Source organism: Erpetoichthys calabaricus, chromosome 7 (genome assembly GCF_900747795.2).
Source record: "Erpetoichthys calabaricus chromosome 7, fErpCal1.3, whole genome shotgun sequence".
Lineage (NCBI taxonomy): Eukaryota > Metazoa > Chordata > Cladistia > Polypteriformes > Polypteridae > Erpetoichthys > Erpetoichthys calabaricus.
This window is the reverse complement of record NC_041400.2, coordinates 72,151,859-72,168,409: the sequence shown is the minus strand read 5'-3', so window position 1 is coordinate 72,168,409 and position 16,551 is coordinate 72,151,859. Positions and strand designations below refer to the sequence as shown.

Below are 16,551 nucleotides of genomic sequence, written 5' to 3'. Positions count from 1 at the left end.
TACTCCATCAAATGAGCCACCAGTCAAACAATCATTTATAAATATAATTGCCTATACATGTCTCAGTAGGTGGAGACATTGCGCAGCAGAGGCCACGACCTAGCTCAGCTGTCATCATATCTACACTTACAAACAGCAAGCTGTTTCAAACAGAAAAATTAAAAAGCGAAAACAGAAGTAAAATTCCAGGACAAGAAAGATTATTTCCAGGACATTTGGCCATTTCGATCAGTTTCCAGGTCATTTCAATGACTGGAAAATAACACTCACAATTTTCAGGTTTTCCAGGACGGGTGGGAACCCTGAGTGATGAGTGAGTGAGTCAGTCAGTCAGTGAGTGAATGAGTGAGTGAGTCAGTGAGGGCTTTGCCTTTTATTAGTATAGATAAATAATATGTAATGAGGATAGACATGTTTGCTTGTAATGTTCAAAAAAAGTAATAAAACTGTACAATGCAGTTATAAAAGTTAAATAAAAAATGCAGATGGCATGAATTGCCTAATTACAGATACACAGACAATTTCAAATATACAGAACTTAATCAACAAAGTGTCCTTTATTATTTACATCAACAGTTAAATCAAATATACACAACTCAGAAATAAAAAAAGGCCAAAGACAAATAAAGCCAGTGACGCATTTATTAGAGGAGTGGCTGAGATGGAATCCTAAGTTGAGATGCCTCAGTGATGTTGTCTGTCCTCGTACTCCAACAGTTGAAGCACAAGTTTGTCAAACTCTTCGCTCACCTTAAAAAAAAAAAAGATTTATTTTCACCAATACGAAAAGTGTATTAATGCGTATTTTAAATTTCACTTTAAACAAATATTTACATTTATATGTATTTAGTTTATATTCTTGTCTAAAATCACTACAAGTAAAATGGTATTCTGATTAACAGAAGAATGGTGCTGAACATAAAAAGAAAGGACCGTCTGCTCCCAACACCACATGACGTCCCACTCACCGTCTGCTGGTCCATCAATTAACAGACCTTCTGCCTCTGGTAGAGAAATCCTCTCAACTGTTCCTCGAGCTTTAATAAGAGCCAATCACAAAAAAAGAAACAGAGAGGATGTCACTCATGGAGATACTTTCTGTACTCATTAGAGACTCACTAAAGCCAAATCAGCACATCCAGAATGATGTGAACTCTGTCAATCTTTTCAAAAGTACCTACAGCTCTTGACAGCACTTCATCAGGTAGTTGTGGAGAACATCTGTCAGCTCCTCATCTTCTACTGTATAGAGCTCATTACCTGGTAACCTTTAGAATCTTCATCGTTTTTTAAACCATTTGGATGACACCTTTTCAGATACAACAGCCTGTTGGACAAGCAAAAACAAGAGTTTGGTGCTATAAAGTCATCATAGCTCTTTGCTACTAGATAGATTGCAATAACAAATTTTTACTTGTTAACTGAACTAAGTTACCAGCAAGTGGTCATCTGCTCCATTGCCTTTTATGATGAACTCCAGCAGTTTTTATGTTGAGTCCTCCTGGAGGCCCTGCTGATCTCTGCAGCCTCATAAACCTGAGCCCCTTGTTCTCGAGTCAGCTGCCCTTCTGCAGCCACACAGCCACTGTGGAGACACACAAATAAATACATCAGACTGTCACATGAAGTATTTGTCTTGTGCAAGCTATCTGGTTTTGGTCTGAACGCTCCTGTTTTCTCATAAAAGTGGACACTTTGGAATAAAGTTCAAACTTTGAGAATTACTCTGCGGTTCACTACAAAAACTCTCGTTCATGGTTATCTCAATAGTTTTTTAGAATACATCCATTATTTAAGAGTATTATGTATACCCCAATCTGGACACTACCTAAAGTAATATGCAAGTCACAGACACGTCATCATAAGATAAAAAGGATAAATACAGTGCTCTCCGTTATTACTGGCACCCCTTGTAAAAATTAGTAAGAAGGGTTACAAAAGCAATCCCTGTTTGCTGAAGAAATATCACCTTGCACTGAAAAAAGTAGAAACATCTGACTTTTAATTGAAACAATTTCATTCAAAAAAACAAAAACAAACAAACAAAAAAAAAAAAAGCCCTCATCAAGAAACAAATATTTTTTAAATTAACATTTTTATAAGGGGTGTCATTAATAGTGGAGGGCAAGTTAAATGAATGCCACAATTAAAGGTATGCCACACATGAAGGAAAAATATATATATATATTATCAGCATCTTTAAAAGACTGACAGTAAAATCAAAGGGTTCCTCCATAGATAAAGAGCATACTGAGAGAGAATAAAAGAAAAAGTACTGAAATCATACACAATCTAAACACAAATGTAAAGTTACATAAAACCTACAGTCCATATTCACATACCATCAACATGTCTACTCCACAGTCTACTGAACCAGCAGGGATGTCCTAAGAAAAGAAGGAAAGAAAATAAAGACACACGTGAAAGTCAAACACTACAAGAAAATTACAATTTTAAGAAATGGGTGTTTACAATTTACTTTGTTTTTCATCAGCATCCAATTTCCAGAAGATATTCTTGTAGCAAGCTGGCTGAAAGGAAAAAAAATATAAATGTCACTTGTAAATAAATTGAAAGGGCTCTGTGCACATCGCGACTGTCAGTCTGACTCACGTACAATTTAGTGGCGCACTGCCCATTGCAGTCTTTTAACAGTTTAGAAATAGCAGGCATCATCTGCACAAAATTACCATGAAATTAAAATTGACGGTACAAAAACATCGCAGATTATTTGGTATTACAATTTAGACACTTTACTCGAACATAAGGAACTAAACTGAAAAGAAAAAAGGTAATAATAGTGCACCACTGCAGTCAATCTGAACTTTATCAAAAGCCTACTTCACAACAGAATAACTGATCAAGCGTTTCCTAGATGATTGTATAAGTTTTTTTTCGTCTTCCATGCTCAGTCGAGGAGTTCTCGTGAAACTTGCCTTGTGGAATTTGAAGAGTTGCCAGTACCGCTTAGTGCCGGTGTTCTAACGAAACATTCCACCCATCGAAATGATCTACTTACTGATACTACGCATGCGCAGACCAACATTACGCAACTTTTCTCGAAGCTTACCAACTGCTTGTCGATCTGTCCTACCTAGTGTTGAAGTTTGAGGTAAGTGTTACTGTATTTCAGTAATATGTATGCTTTTCTTAGCCTTACTACATTAATGCATTTATTACAGTTTACTGCATAGGTATTTTTAACTGATGACATGGTATAACGTTATAAGTTTAATGCTACGACTTACAATAAACGGATGGGTGTAACATATATGGTGTATATACCATTCATGCCAAGTAATATGTTGCTTTTGTTGACGTAGTGTGTAATAAATAAACTGTTTGCGCCACACTTTTTTCATTGAGGTCCAAAATTCACACTACAGCAAAGCACTCCCCATTTCTACTTATGTATGGGAGAGAAGCAGTGTTCCCCTCAGAGGTTCTGTTGACTTGCCGATGAGTGTTTACTTACAGCTCTGTGTGTAAATTTATATTATTATATATTATGAAAAATGAATTATTTTGTCAGAAGCCGCAAATATTAGCATACTAGCAATAAAATAATTGAAAGGAAATTAAATATTGAGTGAAGATTATTTTCTTATTTTGAATAACAGCAGTATGTTACACCTAACACTACTATTGCTTTTTCAAAATACTGAAAATTAATCAAATGACTGATGTTAAAGCTTGTATACTAATGAGAACAACTGTGATTATAGGCAATGCAGAAGATTATTGCTTCGTTTGTTCCAAGCTGGAAGATGATCCCAACAAAAGCACAACTGAAATGGTAACAATATTTCAACATGTACCATCCACAATAATATAATATCCTACTATGCTCATTTTCACTCTTCATAATTTTGTTCTTGGGGTCTAGTAATATAACTTAACAAGTAACATATTAACTGCGTCTACACCTGCTTGGCCGCATCGGAAGAAATAGTTAATTGAATCAGTCACTATTATTACTGTTTCCATGTTCAGACTAATCGTTATGTTTTATTTTTCAGGTGCAGTGTGATATGTGCAGTCGCTGGGCACATTTTGAATGTGCAAAATACAATGAAGAAACTGAAATAGCATATGTTTGCAAAAAATGTATAGATAAATAAGTATTGTTCTTTGATCTTTGTTGTTGGAGTGTTTTATTGTTCACAAATGTATGTAAATTAAAGCCTTTCTATTCTTCCTATGATGTGCTATTGTTTTATTTGAAATGCCCTTAAATAAGGTGCTTTATGGACCTTAAAAGTTTCACTTAATATATTCAATACAAAATATTACACATACTTTATAATGTTGTATGTAATACAGTTGTTGTTTATTTTGTTATACTATACTGTATATAATGTGTCAGCTTTGCAGTATATTTCAGTCCTTGGAAATGTGTTACTGATGTACCCATATGCATTATGAAGGTAGGATGTTTAGTTAGTGTTATTTACCCCATCGAGATGATCTACCCATGTGTATAATAAAGGTAGGATGTTTAGTTAGTGTTATTTACCCCATCGAGATGATCTACCCATATGCATTATAAAGGTAGGATGTTTAGTTAGTGTTATTTACCCCATCGAGATGATCTACCCATGTGTATAATAAAGGTAGGATGTTTAGTTAGTGTTATTTACCCCATCGAGATGATCTACCCATGTGTATAATAAAGGTAAGATGTTTAGTTAGTGTTATTTACTCCATCGAGATGATCTACCCATATGCATTATAAAGGTAGGATGTTTAGTTAGTGTTATTTACCCCATCGAGATGATCTACCCATATGCATTATAAAGGTAGGATGTTTAGTTAGTGTTATTTACCCCATCGAGATGATCTACCCATATGCATTATAAAGGTAGGATGTTTAGTTAGTGTTATTTACCCCATCGAGATGATCTACCCATGTGTATAATAAAGGTAGGATGTTTAGTTAGTGTTATTTACCCCATCGAGATGATCTACCCATGTGTATAATAAAGGTAGGATGTTTAGTTAGTGTTATTTACCCCATCGAGATGATCTACCCATATGCATTATAAAGGTAGGTTGTTTAGTTAGTGTTATTTACCCCATCGAGATGATCTACCCATGTATATAATAAAGGTAGGATGTTTAGTTAGTGTTATTTACCCCATCGAGATGATCTACCCATGTGTATAATAAAGGTAGGATGTTTAGTTAGTGTTATTTACCCCATCGAGATGATCAACCCATGTGTATAATAAAGGTAGGATGTTTAGTTAGTGTTATTTACCCCATCGAGATGATCTACCCATGTGTATAATAAAGGTAGGATGTTTAGTTAGTGTTATTTACCCCATCGAGATGATCTACCCATGTGTATAATAAAGGTAGGATGTTTAGTTAGTGTTATTTACCCCATCGAGATGATCTACCCATATGCATTATAAAGGTAGGATGTTTAGTTAGTGTTATTTACCCCATCGAGATGATCTACCCATGTGTATAATAAAGGTAGGATGTTTAGTTAGTGTTATTTACCCCATCGAGATGATCTACCCATGTGTATAATAAAGGTAGGATGTTTAGTTAGTGTTATTTACCCCATCGAGATGATCTACCCATATGCATTATAAAGGCAGGTTGTTTAGTTAGTGTTATTTACCCCATTGAGATGATCTACCCATGTGTATAATAAAGGTAGGATGTTTAGTTAGTGTTATTTACCCCACCGAGATGATCTACCCATGTGTATAATAAAGGTAGGATGTTTAGTTAGTGTTATTTACCCCATCGAGATGATCTACCCATGTGTATAATAAAGGTAGGATGTTAAGTTAGTGTTATTTACCCCATCGAGATGATCTATCCATATGCATTATAAAGGTAGGATGTTTCGATAAGGTAGCACCAATCGATAGATATATCTGTCGAAATAAACTACGGTAGGATCCTTCGACAAAGTAGGACAAATCGTCAGAACACCGGTCCACTTCAAGCACTTACTATAAATCAATTACTACAGCGAAAATGATTATTAATACAAACGTAAAGGTTCACGGTACAAACATAACCATGCAAAACAAAGTTATTAAAAATGCGAAAAAAACTGCAGCTTTCAGACGTTTTCATTTCGAAGCACACTTACTTCCATTGTCAAAAATACGAGCAATTAGTTTCGTCGCGTCTTCTTCTTTTGTCTAATGGAGTTTCATCACCGCAGCTTCTTTTTTTGTCTCTTTTCGTTTAATGGAGTTTCGTCGCTTTGTAAAACGGCAGGTTATTTAAGAGATAACTCTATAAGGCGGAACCTCAAAGCGGGAGGGATCACGAACTGTGAAACGTTTGGTAGATCGGGTAGCGACATACACTTCTCGAAGAATGTACTCTATTCTGACGTCATAAAACAGGAGACGGAAATGAAGGCAGAGAATGCGACGGTAGAAAGGGCATCGGCGTGAATGAAAAGTTTACATGTTGAACTCAGTTTCTTGAGATTTCAAGGTGGGTTTAATTACGCATTTTTAATCTTTTACTGCAGAGTTATATGTAGTGTCGCAAATGGCATCTTAACTTTGATCATATACGCTATTCACCGTTTTATGGCGGAAAGGTAATAGATGGATCATAAAATCATCCTGGTTTGGCCTTAAATCAGCCCTCTGGGGTCTGTATTGAAAAAAGAAGACGAAGAAGAAGAAAAAAAAAATAACCCCGATTAAACATAGTTGATCCGCTTGTATCCTTGATGTTTGTCGATTTTTGTAAACAATCAATGAAATAAATGACGCTATAATATCCTAAGCCTTATAGACTTGCCCACACTGGGAATGAAGTTTTTTGGTTTGTTTTTGCTGTTACTCTTAGCAAGTTAAACTTAAATACAGAGCTCCATGCATGATTGCGAAGTTTTAACATAATAATGCAGTATTCTCCGTATATTTTCAGTTTAATCCACATGTCTACACGTGTCATTTATTCATGTCTGTTTTAACGAATAATAGAAACTTTATTTACAACCTTTTCATATATTATAAGCAACACTCTTGCCTGTGGATAAAGCTGCTCACTCAACTGTTTATTTGAATGCCCCTTTGCCACAGTCCCTTTAAACATTGTCCACATATCATGGTCGGTTTTTTTCTGGGCATTAGCGTGCTAAGTTAATTATATTACTACTTGACGCTACAGTCTGAAGAATCTTGTGGTAGCTTCTCTGGAATGGATGGGCAGACTCAAAAACAACTGGAAAATGAACAGAAATGCCGGCGTCAGAGATCTCCAGGTTATTTGCAAAGAGGCCAGTAGTTAGAACGAAGTCCAATGTGGGACTTGAGTAAAATTAAGAGTCCACAAGACTTAAAAAAATCTTTAAACGGGGTTTTGTCGGACAACAAACATGAATGTTAATATCTCGTAGAATCAGCATTCTATTAGCATGCGACATCGTGAAAGATTAGAACTCTGAGAACTCCAGGACAAAATCCTTGTTATATCCAGGATGTCTGTAAACCAATGAACACAGTACGGGAATTATAAGATCAATTTTAAACAACTGAGCCTCAAAACTGGATAAATTGTCTACAACCAAAAGTCTATATTTAAAACGATTCTGAAAATCGATATTCAGAATACAGAATAATGCACTGCGTTAAGTCATTAATGGAACATTTAAAGTTTTTTTTCCCCCCCCTATTTAAGTAGTGTTTTAATATTTTCTGAATCATTGATAGAGGTAGATCATTTAATGGGTGGAAAAAAAGAAGTTTTTCAACATTGAAAAAAACAATCAAATTGAATGTCAAAGACAGTGTCTGGGCCTTATGGGGGGTCGGGGCTCTAAAGCTGAAACGTGGTGTCTGTAATCCCCTTTTTTAGTATGAGAATAACCTTTACCTCTTTGTTGTTTTGCAGATGCATGCTGACATAGCCTTTCACTATCTCCTTGTTTTAAGTGGCTGTATAGTTCAAATGTAACTGTTAAATTGTCTAATTTTGTTAAACTGTTGTGTAACAGCTCAGAATTTCTCAGATTAACATTGATTATTGAGGGAAATGCAAGTTGTCATTTTCTGCTATTATGGTGGGCGTCTAATGGAAATAAAAAAAATGAATGTGTGGTGTAAAATGACCACCTGATTGTTGTGTAGCTGTAAATTGTTTATTGTGTGTTTTTTTTTTAATGCATGAATCGAGTTTTTGTCAAAGTAAATCAAACATAAAAAGTAGTTAGACTGCCATTTTCGTTTTGCTTTTACCATTATATTTTATATCATATAATGTGTTCTTCAGTGTTTCACCTTCTAAATGCTTTTTTCTTTTATTTTTAGCTGTGTCCTTTACCAGCCTAGAAATTGATAAACAGTTTTTACCTGTCCTTTGTGTAATCCAAGTATCAGCATTTTAACATTGTGTTAAAATACAGTAATATTGCTAAGAGTAATATAACTAGGAAATGTGCGGGCCTCCATCCCTTGAAGAAGGTATTTCAAGCATTTCTTGTGAAACATGGCACCCTAGGTCGCTTGAAGCATATTTCTTCCGAAGGACCTGAAACATAATTGCGTGGCAGTGGTAGCCAGTACCTCTAGTTCTTTGTTCATATACGACTATTTTTTGTTCCTAAGTAATGCATATGAATTTTCAGAGTACTGTTCATTTGTCAGTATGCATCTCTGTTGTAGTTAAATTCTGTATCCTGTATTAAATGCATTTTGGTGTGCACATGACAATGACAGCTGTTGATACCGTGTATGTGTTTTAAATAGTTTGCTGTTTCACTTCGTCATAATGAGAAGTGGCTCTTATTTTTGCTTGACGCTGCGCTGAGGTCATGGATCACATTGGTTTTTGCGACATAATGGAGTGTCTGATTGGTCTGTGTAGTGGACCACACTGTCAACAGATATCGTGATGCTCTTTTCCTATGAGTCCTGGGACGTGCACACAGGGCTGTTTTTGTTTTAACCTGTCAGGACCTTCAAGCCCAATAATGTGGCCCAGAATACCTACATGTCCAGTTCATGGGTTGTGTTATGCACATCACTGCATAAGCTCTTGATTAGGAGCAAATGCTTCACCAGTTTTGTGTGACAGACAAGACAGCATTTTGTCTGTCTTGTCCATCTGTCAAGAGATAAGAGATATTGGCTCTTGTTCAGAAAGCGGACGCCACTTGGTTGTTTCACAATAATTAAGATTAGGTATATAAGTAGGTTTCACATTTCTGTTACCATTTTAGCCCTAAAATAGTGACTTAACATCAGGGACCTATTTTATTGACCTTAAGATTAGTGTTTGGGCGAGGGGAAGGCCATCTCAAGTGGCGTCCGCTTTCTGAACAAGACCTGAGATATCTAGATAGATTAAACAGTATTAAAGGAGTGTAAAAATTGTATATAAAAAAAAAAAGTGCTGTAGCAGATGTTTGTGGAAATACTTTTTGATAAACAATTTTGATAAATGAATATGCCCTTTTAAAAGCTTATCTAAGAGTTAGAAAAGCATATAAAGTACCTAATTTTTCAGAAGTTCCTTATTTTGTTATACATGGGTGCTAGGTTTAAGTAGTGGTATCCTCAAAGCACCAGGGACTGGGGTTTGATTACCAGTCTAGTCACTGTGTTTGTGAAGTTTGTATATTGTTTGTGTAGATTTTTTTATTTTTTATTTTGTTGGCTTCAGTTTTCTTGACTTTAACAGATGTGTGTTTTGAACTATTGTATTTAATCCTTTATGTGACTGCGTGATTGTGTGGGTGTACTTTGTAATGTGTGCCTTGTAAACTATGTTCTTGCTCTGTGCTTGTAGCATCGGTATTGGCGCCATTTGACCTGAATAGTAGAATGCAGATTTAGAAAATGGATGGGTGGTTGCACATTAATGACTTGTAATTTTTCCTCGCTATTAATGTTCTGTTTGCCTTTTATTTGGAAAGAAGTGTTTATTTAAAAAAAATGTCAATTTATACCTGCATCATGATTACAGCTTATGGTGTATATCATTGTTATAGTCATTAGTTGAAACAGACAAGAGTGAAGGGCTCAGAACTTCATAAAATGCTTAACCAAAACACTTATCTGAGAACAGAAGAAGGTTTATTTAGTTGCTTTCTGGGATTTTGAGTTTTTTTGAAAGTTAAGAAACATAGAGACTAAACACTAAAGAAACATAATGAGCAGGATAGTAGGTGGAATACAGTGGATATAATTACACTGAGGCATTTTAATTTTACCAATGTTGAGAATTATTTGTTTGTTTAGGTGGATTGTGTGTGTATGTGGTGTGTGTTCTCCCTATGATGGACTGGCACCCTGTTCAGCGATTGTTCTTGCCTTTTGCCCTATGTTTGCTGGAATAGGCTCCAGCTTCACCACAATCCTGCTTAAGATAAAGTGAGTATAGAAGATGGATGGACTTCTTAATGGGACACACAGGACAAGAATTGGTGTTGGATTGGTTGGTGACTTATAATTGGCCATCAGGAGTGAGTGTGCATTTGTGATTGATTACATCCTATGATGCTTGAATTGTGCAGAGTGGCTTCCTGACTTATGACTAATGCTGACCTGGATAGACCCCTTGGACCCAATTTAGAAAATGAGTGCAGGAGTTAGCAATTTCCTCTTAGTAAAAATATTATACATTTAAGTACATTATCCACTGCCATACCATGTAAACACTATCTTTCCTGAAACTTCAAATTAGCTTAGATTATATCTTTATTGTCACATACAGCGCAAGAGCACAGTAAAGTTCTTATGCCCCATTTTTTCAGTGGGTCAAGGAAGTGTATACAGGCAATAAGACATTAAGAGTCGCAGAAGAATCACCTAATGCACATCGTGCAAGCCAAAACGTTACAGACCTACAGATTGTATTAAACAATAAAGAGAAAAATAAATGCTATTACTTTACCAAGTAGATGGTCTCTGTGATGGAGACAGTGTGTCGACAGTTTAGCACATTACCTGAAGAAAAAAATGACCCATAGTTGTGTGATTTAATAAGCTATATCCATTATTCAGGTAGGAAGTCTATAGTTCATTAATATTTCTGTCAAATTCTCAAATTTAAGAAAACGTTTGTTGCTTTTGAAATACACAACATTGAGATTGAAATTTAGTAATAGTTTGTAGCCATGCTTTGCTTTCCTACTCCTTTAAGAATTTAGGTTGTATGCTAATATTTATTTCATTATATTGGTATGAAAAGCTTCTAAACTGTAGGATGACAGAAATGAGATAGTGAAATGGGTAAAACTGCTGTATTGCTCAGAAGTATTAACTTTACTGCATGGAAAACATGTTGTACTATTCTGCAGAAATGTAAAGCAGCATGTAGTACTAAATCAAATTCATAAGCAAACAGAAATCTGGCAACTTTAGTGTGTGTGTGTTTATGTGTGTGTGTGTATAATATAAAAAAAAAAATTTGGGTTGAGACGTGATCATCTCGGGGAGACACTTTGAAGTCCCGCGAGACTACTTGCACGTCACGCCCTACTTACAGACAATTTTTCGGAGACACTTTAATGTCCTGGGAGACAAGGAAGTGAGCCAAAAGGATAGTTGCTGTACAGGCTTTTAAATGATCGTCGCGCAGTGCGACATCCAGAACACGTAGCTCAGTAGCAGCAGCAGCTGCTGTACAGGTTTTTAAATGATCGTTACGCAGCACGGCATGCAGATCACTCAGCATGGCAGCAGCAGCTGCTGTACAGGCTTTTAAATGATCGTCGCGCATTATAACATGCAGAACACGCAGATCGGTAGCAGCAGCTGCTGTACAGCCTTTTAAATGATCATTGCGCAGCGCGACATGTAAATTATGCAGCTTGGTAGCAGCAGCTGCAAGCCAGCAGCTGATTCGTCCGCATCTCCTTAGTGTGCGTTCAGCCCTATCCCCTTCACAATGTGAGCGACAGAGACGCGAAGTGGCGAGCGTGAAGCGCACCCCCAGAGAAAGGGGGTGGGTGTGTGGGTATGTTCCGGGTGTCCCTGGTAATGCTTCCGCCAGCACCTCTGGGTGTGGCGGAAGTGCCGACGTCCAGGGCTTCAGGGCGCCCCCTGGCGGTGGTCACGGGCCCTTATAGGGTTGTGCTTCCATGCTCAGTTCCCGTGGCCCCCACACAAACCAGGGCGGCTGCCCTCTCGTGGTCCAGAGGAGGCATAGTCCCTCTCCCGGTCCTTCTCGGTGTCCTGGCTTGGCACAGCCCCCAGCTGCCCACCATACACACACACATATATCTTATATAAAATTCTTATTTGGTTAAAGAAATTTTTCTTGGAGGTCTAATGTTGGCATCTGAACTTTTTGGATGTATCTCCTATGTTTGAGTTGAAATTCCTTATGTGTGGTTATAGCGTTCCTGAGTTGAGCCTGTAAAAGTTGTAAATTTGGAAAGTTATCTGGGATCAGGTGCATGAAGAGTCCTGCAGCTGAGAAAGCATGGAGACTTGAGAATATATGACTCTGTTTTTCATATTGTATATCATGGAATAGCCCATGTATCTTTGGTATATTTATTTGTACAGCTGTGGAAAAATACATTGGAAATTGATTGCCATCTGCTTTTTTCAGCAGCATGACAGTGGCTCTGGAGAGACTCTGTGGGAGATTCCATCATGTTAGCATGAGGATGATTGCTACAACGCCCTGGAGAGCAGCAAGAGATAAAAAAATAAATAACTTCTCTAGCAGGAAAATTTACCATGATGATACCAAAAACAATAACAAAGTAAATGGTCTTTGCAAAAATGAAGATATTGATTTTCTGGAATACACTGTGTTTTTTAATCCTTCTGCTTATTATATGCCAAAAAAAAGAGATCCGCCAGTTCAGTCTCATGAAAATGAGTATGATATTGAAGATACATCTGCAAGATTCTCTTTTAATCCTGGTTTAAAACAGTTACAACAGCAAAGTCATACAAAAAATACATATACAGTTTCTTGCTCTCGTAGTCTATCAAGTGTGAAGAGCAACTTTGTGGATGAGCCCTATGATATGCCTGACAAAAATAAGGTGTACAAGTGCGAGCATAAAAGAAAAGATGACAATGCTGATGAAATTAATACATATGACACTAAAGAGGACCCCAGGGCCTTTCAAAAACTAAGAGAAGAGTATAAATCTCTCTGTTACAGCAGGATAAAGACATGTTCAATTTCAGTTCAAGAAGGTTTCTTAATTCTTCAGAAAGTGGCAATAATGAAAGGAAATCTAGACACCACGATGATTACAGAAATGTTTGAAAAACTCAGCCTGGTGTCCTCAGAGCAGTTGGTTCTGATTAAGTCTGACACAAGATTTGCCATGCTATGCCGTTATGCTGTAGAAAACATACGTCTTTTCACCAGCTTGCAACTGATCAATATATTGCAAGCCCTCCTTGGTGTGTCCTTCCCTCCTACCCACAGCATGTTGAATGTATTTGATACTGAACTGTGCAAACGAGTCTGGGACCTTTGTACTGATGAGATCGTTCTAGTGGCTGACTTGTGGCGTTATTTAGGCAGGCCAGTTCAGCAGTACTTGGACCTTGTGTATTGCAGGGTAGGACTACAATGGAGAGAACTTAACCTCCCCCAGCTAGTCCAGCTAGTTTATATTATTGGAGAGAGTAGGAGAGCACCACAGCCACTCATGCAGAATCTGGAAATCATAATTCTAAAGTTCATAGATGAACTGAACCCTGAGGAGCTTGGATCTTTATGTCTTGGATTTTTCAAATCCAAATATGGTCTTTCTGAACAGACTATGCACAGGATAGCTGACAGAGCTCAAACAGAGATTAAAAAGATGAGTAGTTATGCGATTGTCAATGTCATGAAGATGTTGCGCTTTTCACATATGGACCATTTGGGTTTTCTCAGAAGTGTTGGTGAGGTAGTTCCAGAAAGAGCAACTACTTTAGCAGTTCAGGGGATGATGCATATAGTCCTTTCTTGTGCTTCCTTACATTATCTAGATGAGAGGATCTTTGAGTCCATTGCTGCTGAGATTCCTTTTAAAGCAGCTTATTGCAGAAGCAAAGATGCTGCCAAGTTACTGTGGTCTTTCTCTTCTCTGTGCTATCAGCCCAGCAATGCAGAAGTCTTCTTCTCCACTTTGACTCAAAGTATGCGTGACAAGGTATCTGAATTTAACAAATATCCTGAGCACCTTCTCACTGGACTATTAGCATTGGCTTTTTCTGGCCATTTTCCCATTGATCTAATAAGTATTGCTTTGAGTGCAGACTTCGTAAAATTAGCCAGTGAAGCATCGCACATGGAGCTGAAAAAAGATTTATTTACAATAGATGGCACTGTAGAGGTAGAAGTGCCTGAATATTCAGGACCACGGCTTCCATGGAATCTCTGCAGCCAAGTTAAAGAAATGTTAAGGGAATCTGTCAGTAAAGACATCTGTCATAAACCAGAGGTATTACAGGCAGAGTCTTTAATACAGATCATGCTTGGGGGACCTCAGTATGTTAAGAATCACATGATCCTGCCTCATATGAGATCAAGTGATCTGGAAATCCACTTTGACACTTCAGGTAGTGCACTTGCTTTTAATGTAACTCCTTCTACCTCTTCTTGTCATGAAATAGATCAAAGGAAAAACAGTAAGGTGTTAAAAATGTCTGGGGTTCACCTTACAGAAAATCTTATGTCTCAACTGGTTGGTGTAAAAGATTGCAAAATTAAAGACTCCACGGTTGCAGCTGTAGAGCATGGTTTGAAAAAAGTAAATTGCGACTCCTCTGAGAATGCTACGGCTTCTTCAGTTGAAAAGAAGAAACATTTGCAAGAAAGTGTTCTTACTGATGGCCTGTTAGACTCTCTTCTAGGGTCACACAATTCCAAGTCTGCCTTGCTTTCACCCTCAGTACAAAGTGACTCTTCCAATTCTGGGATACAAAAGCTAGCAGTTCAGGTGACAAACAGGAATCAGTTTTGTTACAATTCCCGTAACCTTTTAGGATTTCATACCATGAAGAGGCGGCAACTCATTCGAACTGGATATACTATAGTGGAATTACCATTTTGGGAATGGTTTCCTTTGCTAAAACGCACACGGTCAGAGAAGCTGGCTTATTTGCACTCTAAAATTTATGGTGCTCTTGAATAAAGATAACCTTTTCTTTCATGTACAGTGTTGTGACTTATGGAGGAAATACATCACAAAAGCCAAATATTTCACCTACTAATTTGAAGCCTTTTGTTGATTTGTTTTGCCTTAAATAAAAGGAAACAAAATGACCATTAATTAAGAGCTAAAGTTACAAAAAACAAGTGATTCATATGATTGTTTTTATGTCATAATTTATAGTAGGCCTTTTGTCTCTTAAATTTCCCAATGGACTGGAGTTATGTATGAGAGGCTACTTCTACAACTGCTGTCCTAGCCTTGATGACATAGCATCATCTTTGGTCATGTTCAAAAAAACATCTGTATGCATTGTAAAATAACCGAGTTCCTTACATTACAGGCCCTGAAGAGAGTAATGGCTAATATCATTTTTACTGTGATAATTGGTCAGATGGTAAATAATAACTTTTTCAGAATTAACATTAACTATTAGCTACATATATTTTATAAATTGTGCAAAAACTGCATAAATATTAAACATGATCCATATTTATAGTATACTTGTAAAAGAAGTGCATACATAAATGTACATTGCAATAAACATGTTTGGTGGCAACATCAAACTTTGCAAAGTATTCACGGAGTCCATGTAAACCCAAGATGTAACCATAGTTAGGAATTCAACATAATCACATTTTTAACAGTACAGGTAAAGCTACCTAATAACAGTCTGCTATTTATTGCAATATTAAAATCATTACTTGCCCAATGTCACATGAGTGGGTCGGGGATTACGGAAGAGTGTCTGGCATACTAAGTAATTTTTGTTTCATTATTAATATACTAGAAATAAACGAGCATTAAATCGGTGCTTTACCACAGATTGAAAGAATATGGGCATGAGCATATTGATTACCCATATCCTCCGCATGTTGTATCTGTCTTTTAGAATTCCATAAAGGGGAGCATAAAGTAAAAAATAAACCAGTATACACTCTCTCTCTCTCTCTCTCTCTCTCTCTCTCTGTGTATATGTGTATATATATATATATAAACACACATTTATATTATTAGAGAATTTCATAATATCTCATTTAAAAGCATTGTCCTTCTTAAAACGGAAACATTCTGTGTAACTTCTGTTCCAGTTAGTTTACTGTTTCAAGTTTACATTGAGAGAGGTCACTTCAAATTGTGTGTTTTGTATAATTTCCTGTTATTACGCATATTATACCCCTGCTAGCAAAATTAATCTCCAATACAAGATTGTCAAGTGCTAGTTCACCTGCTCACTGCAAGGTAACTGTAATAGTAAAAATAAGTAAAGCAAGTGAATGTTGAAAGGAACAGAATTATGTAAGCATAGGGTCAACAAATAAACACAAAAAACTACATCACTGCCTCATTATCTGTAAATAGTTCAATAGGTCTCTGACACAATCATTTATTGGCAATTACATGTATTCATAGAATATATTAAAATCATGCTGTTTAACAGTACT

General features: G+C 36.7%; 2 protein-coding genes and 1 long non-coding RNA gene across 5 annotated transcripts in view; 2 read left to right on the top strand and 1 right to left on the bottom strand.

Moving 5' to 3' along the window:
- Nucleotides 1–615: 615 nt before the first annotated feature.
- LOC114654255 (uncharacterized) lies at nt 616–6,300 on the bottom strand. The gene is made up of 6 exons (XR_007935465.1): nt 6,116–6,300; nt 2,343–2,531; nt 1,436–1,585; nt 1,182–1,327; nt 969–1,037; nt 616–750 (listed from the first exon to the last, which is right to left on the bottom strand). It is a non-coding gene; the product is annotated as an uncharacterized LOC114654255 (long non-coding RNA).
- A 54-nt stretch (nt 6,301–6,354) lies between these two features.
- ubox5 (U-box domain containing 5) overlaps nt 6,355–16,551 on the top strand; it is an 84,467-nt gene continuing 74,270 nt past the window's right edge. The window contains exon 1 of one of the 2 annotated variants that reach the window (XM_051930095.1): nt 6,355–6,471. Coding sequence is in view for 1 of the 2 variants with exons in the window: in XM_051930094.1 (XP_051786054.1) it covers nt 6,429–6,475 (47 nt within the window). In the remaining variant the exon portion in view is untranslated. Of the gene's footprint in view, nt 6,476–16,551 lie in introns of both variants that reach the window. The other variant, XM_051930094.1, reaches the window with a different exon arrangement.
- On the top strand, nt 6,381–15,446 carry LOC114654254 (FAST kinase domain-containing protein 5, mitochondrial). Of its 2 annotated transcripts, none has more exons than XM_028804681.2 (2): nt 6,381–6,471; nt 12,553–15,446. In XM_028804681.2, the coding sequence occupies exon 2, from the start codon at nt 12,554–12,556 to the stop codon at nt 15,086–15,088; it is 2,535 nt and encodes an 844-aa protein (XP_028660514.2). In that variant the 5' UTR covers nt 6,381–6,471; nt 12,553; the 3' UTR covers nt 15,089–15,446. The 2 variants fall into 2 exon arrangements, with proteins under 2 accessions (XP_028660514.2, XP_028660512.2); XM_028804679.2 differs by having other exon boundaries at nt 6,382–6,471; nt 12,550–15,446.

Excerpts from the sequence above, each read along its gene's own strand:
- LOC114654254 (XM_028804681.2), top strand. The coding sequence starts at position 12,554 with ATGACAGTGGCTCTGGAGAGACTCTGTGGGAGATTCCATCATGTTAGC.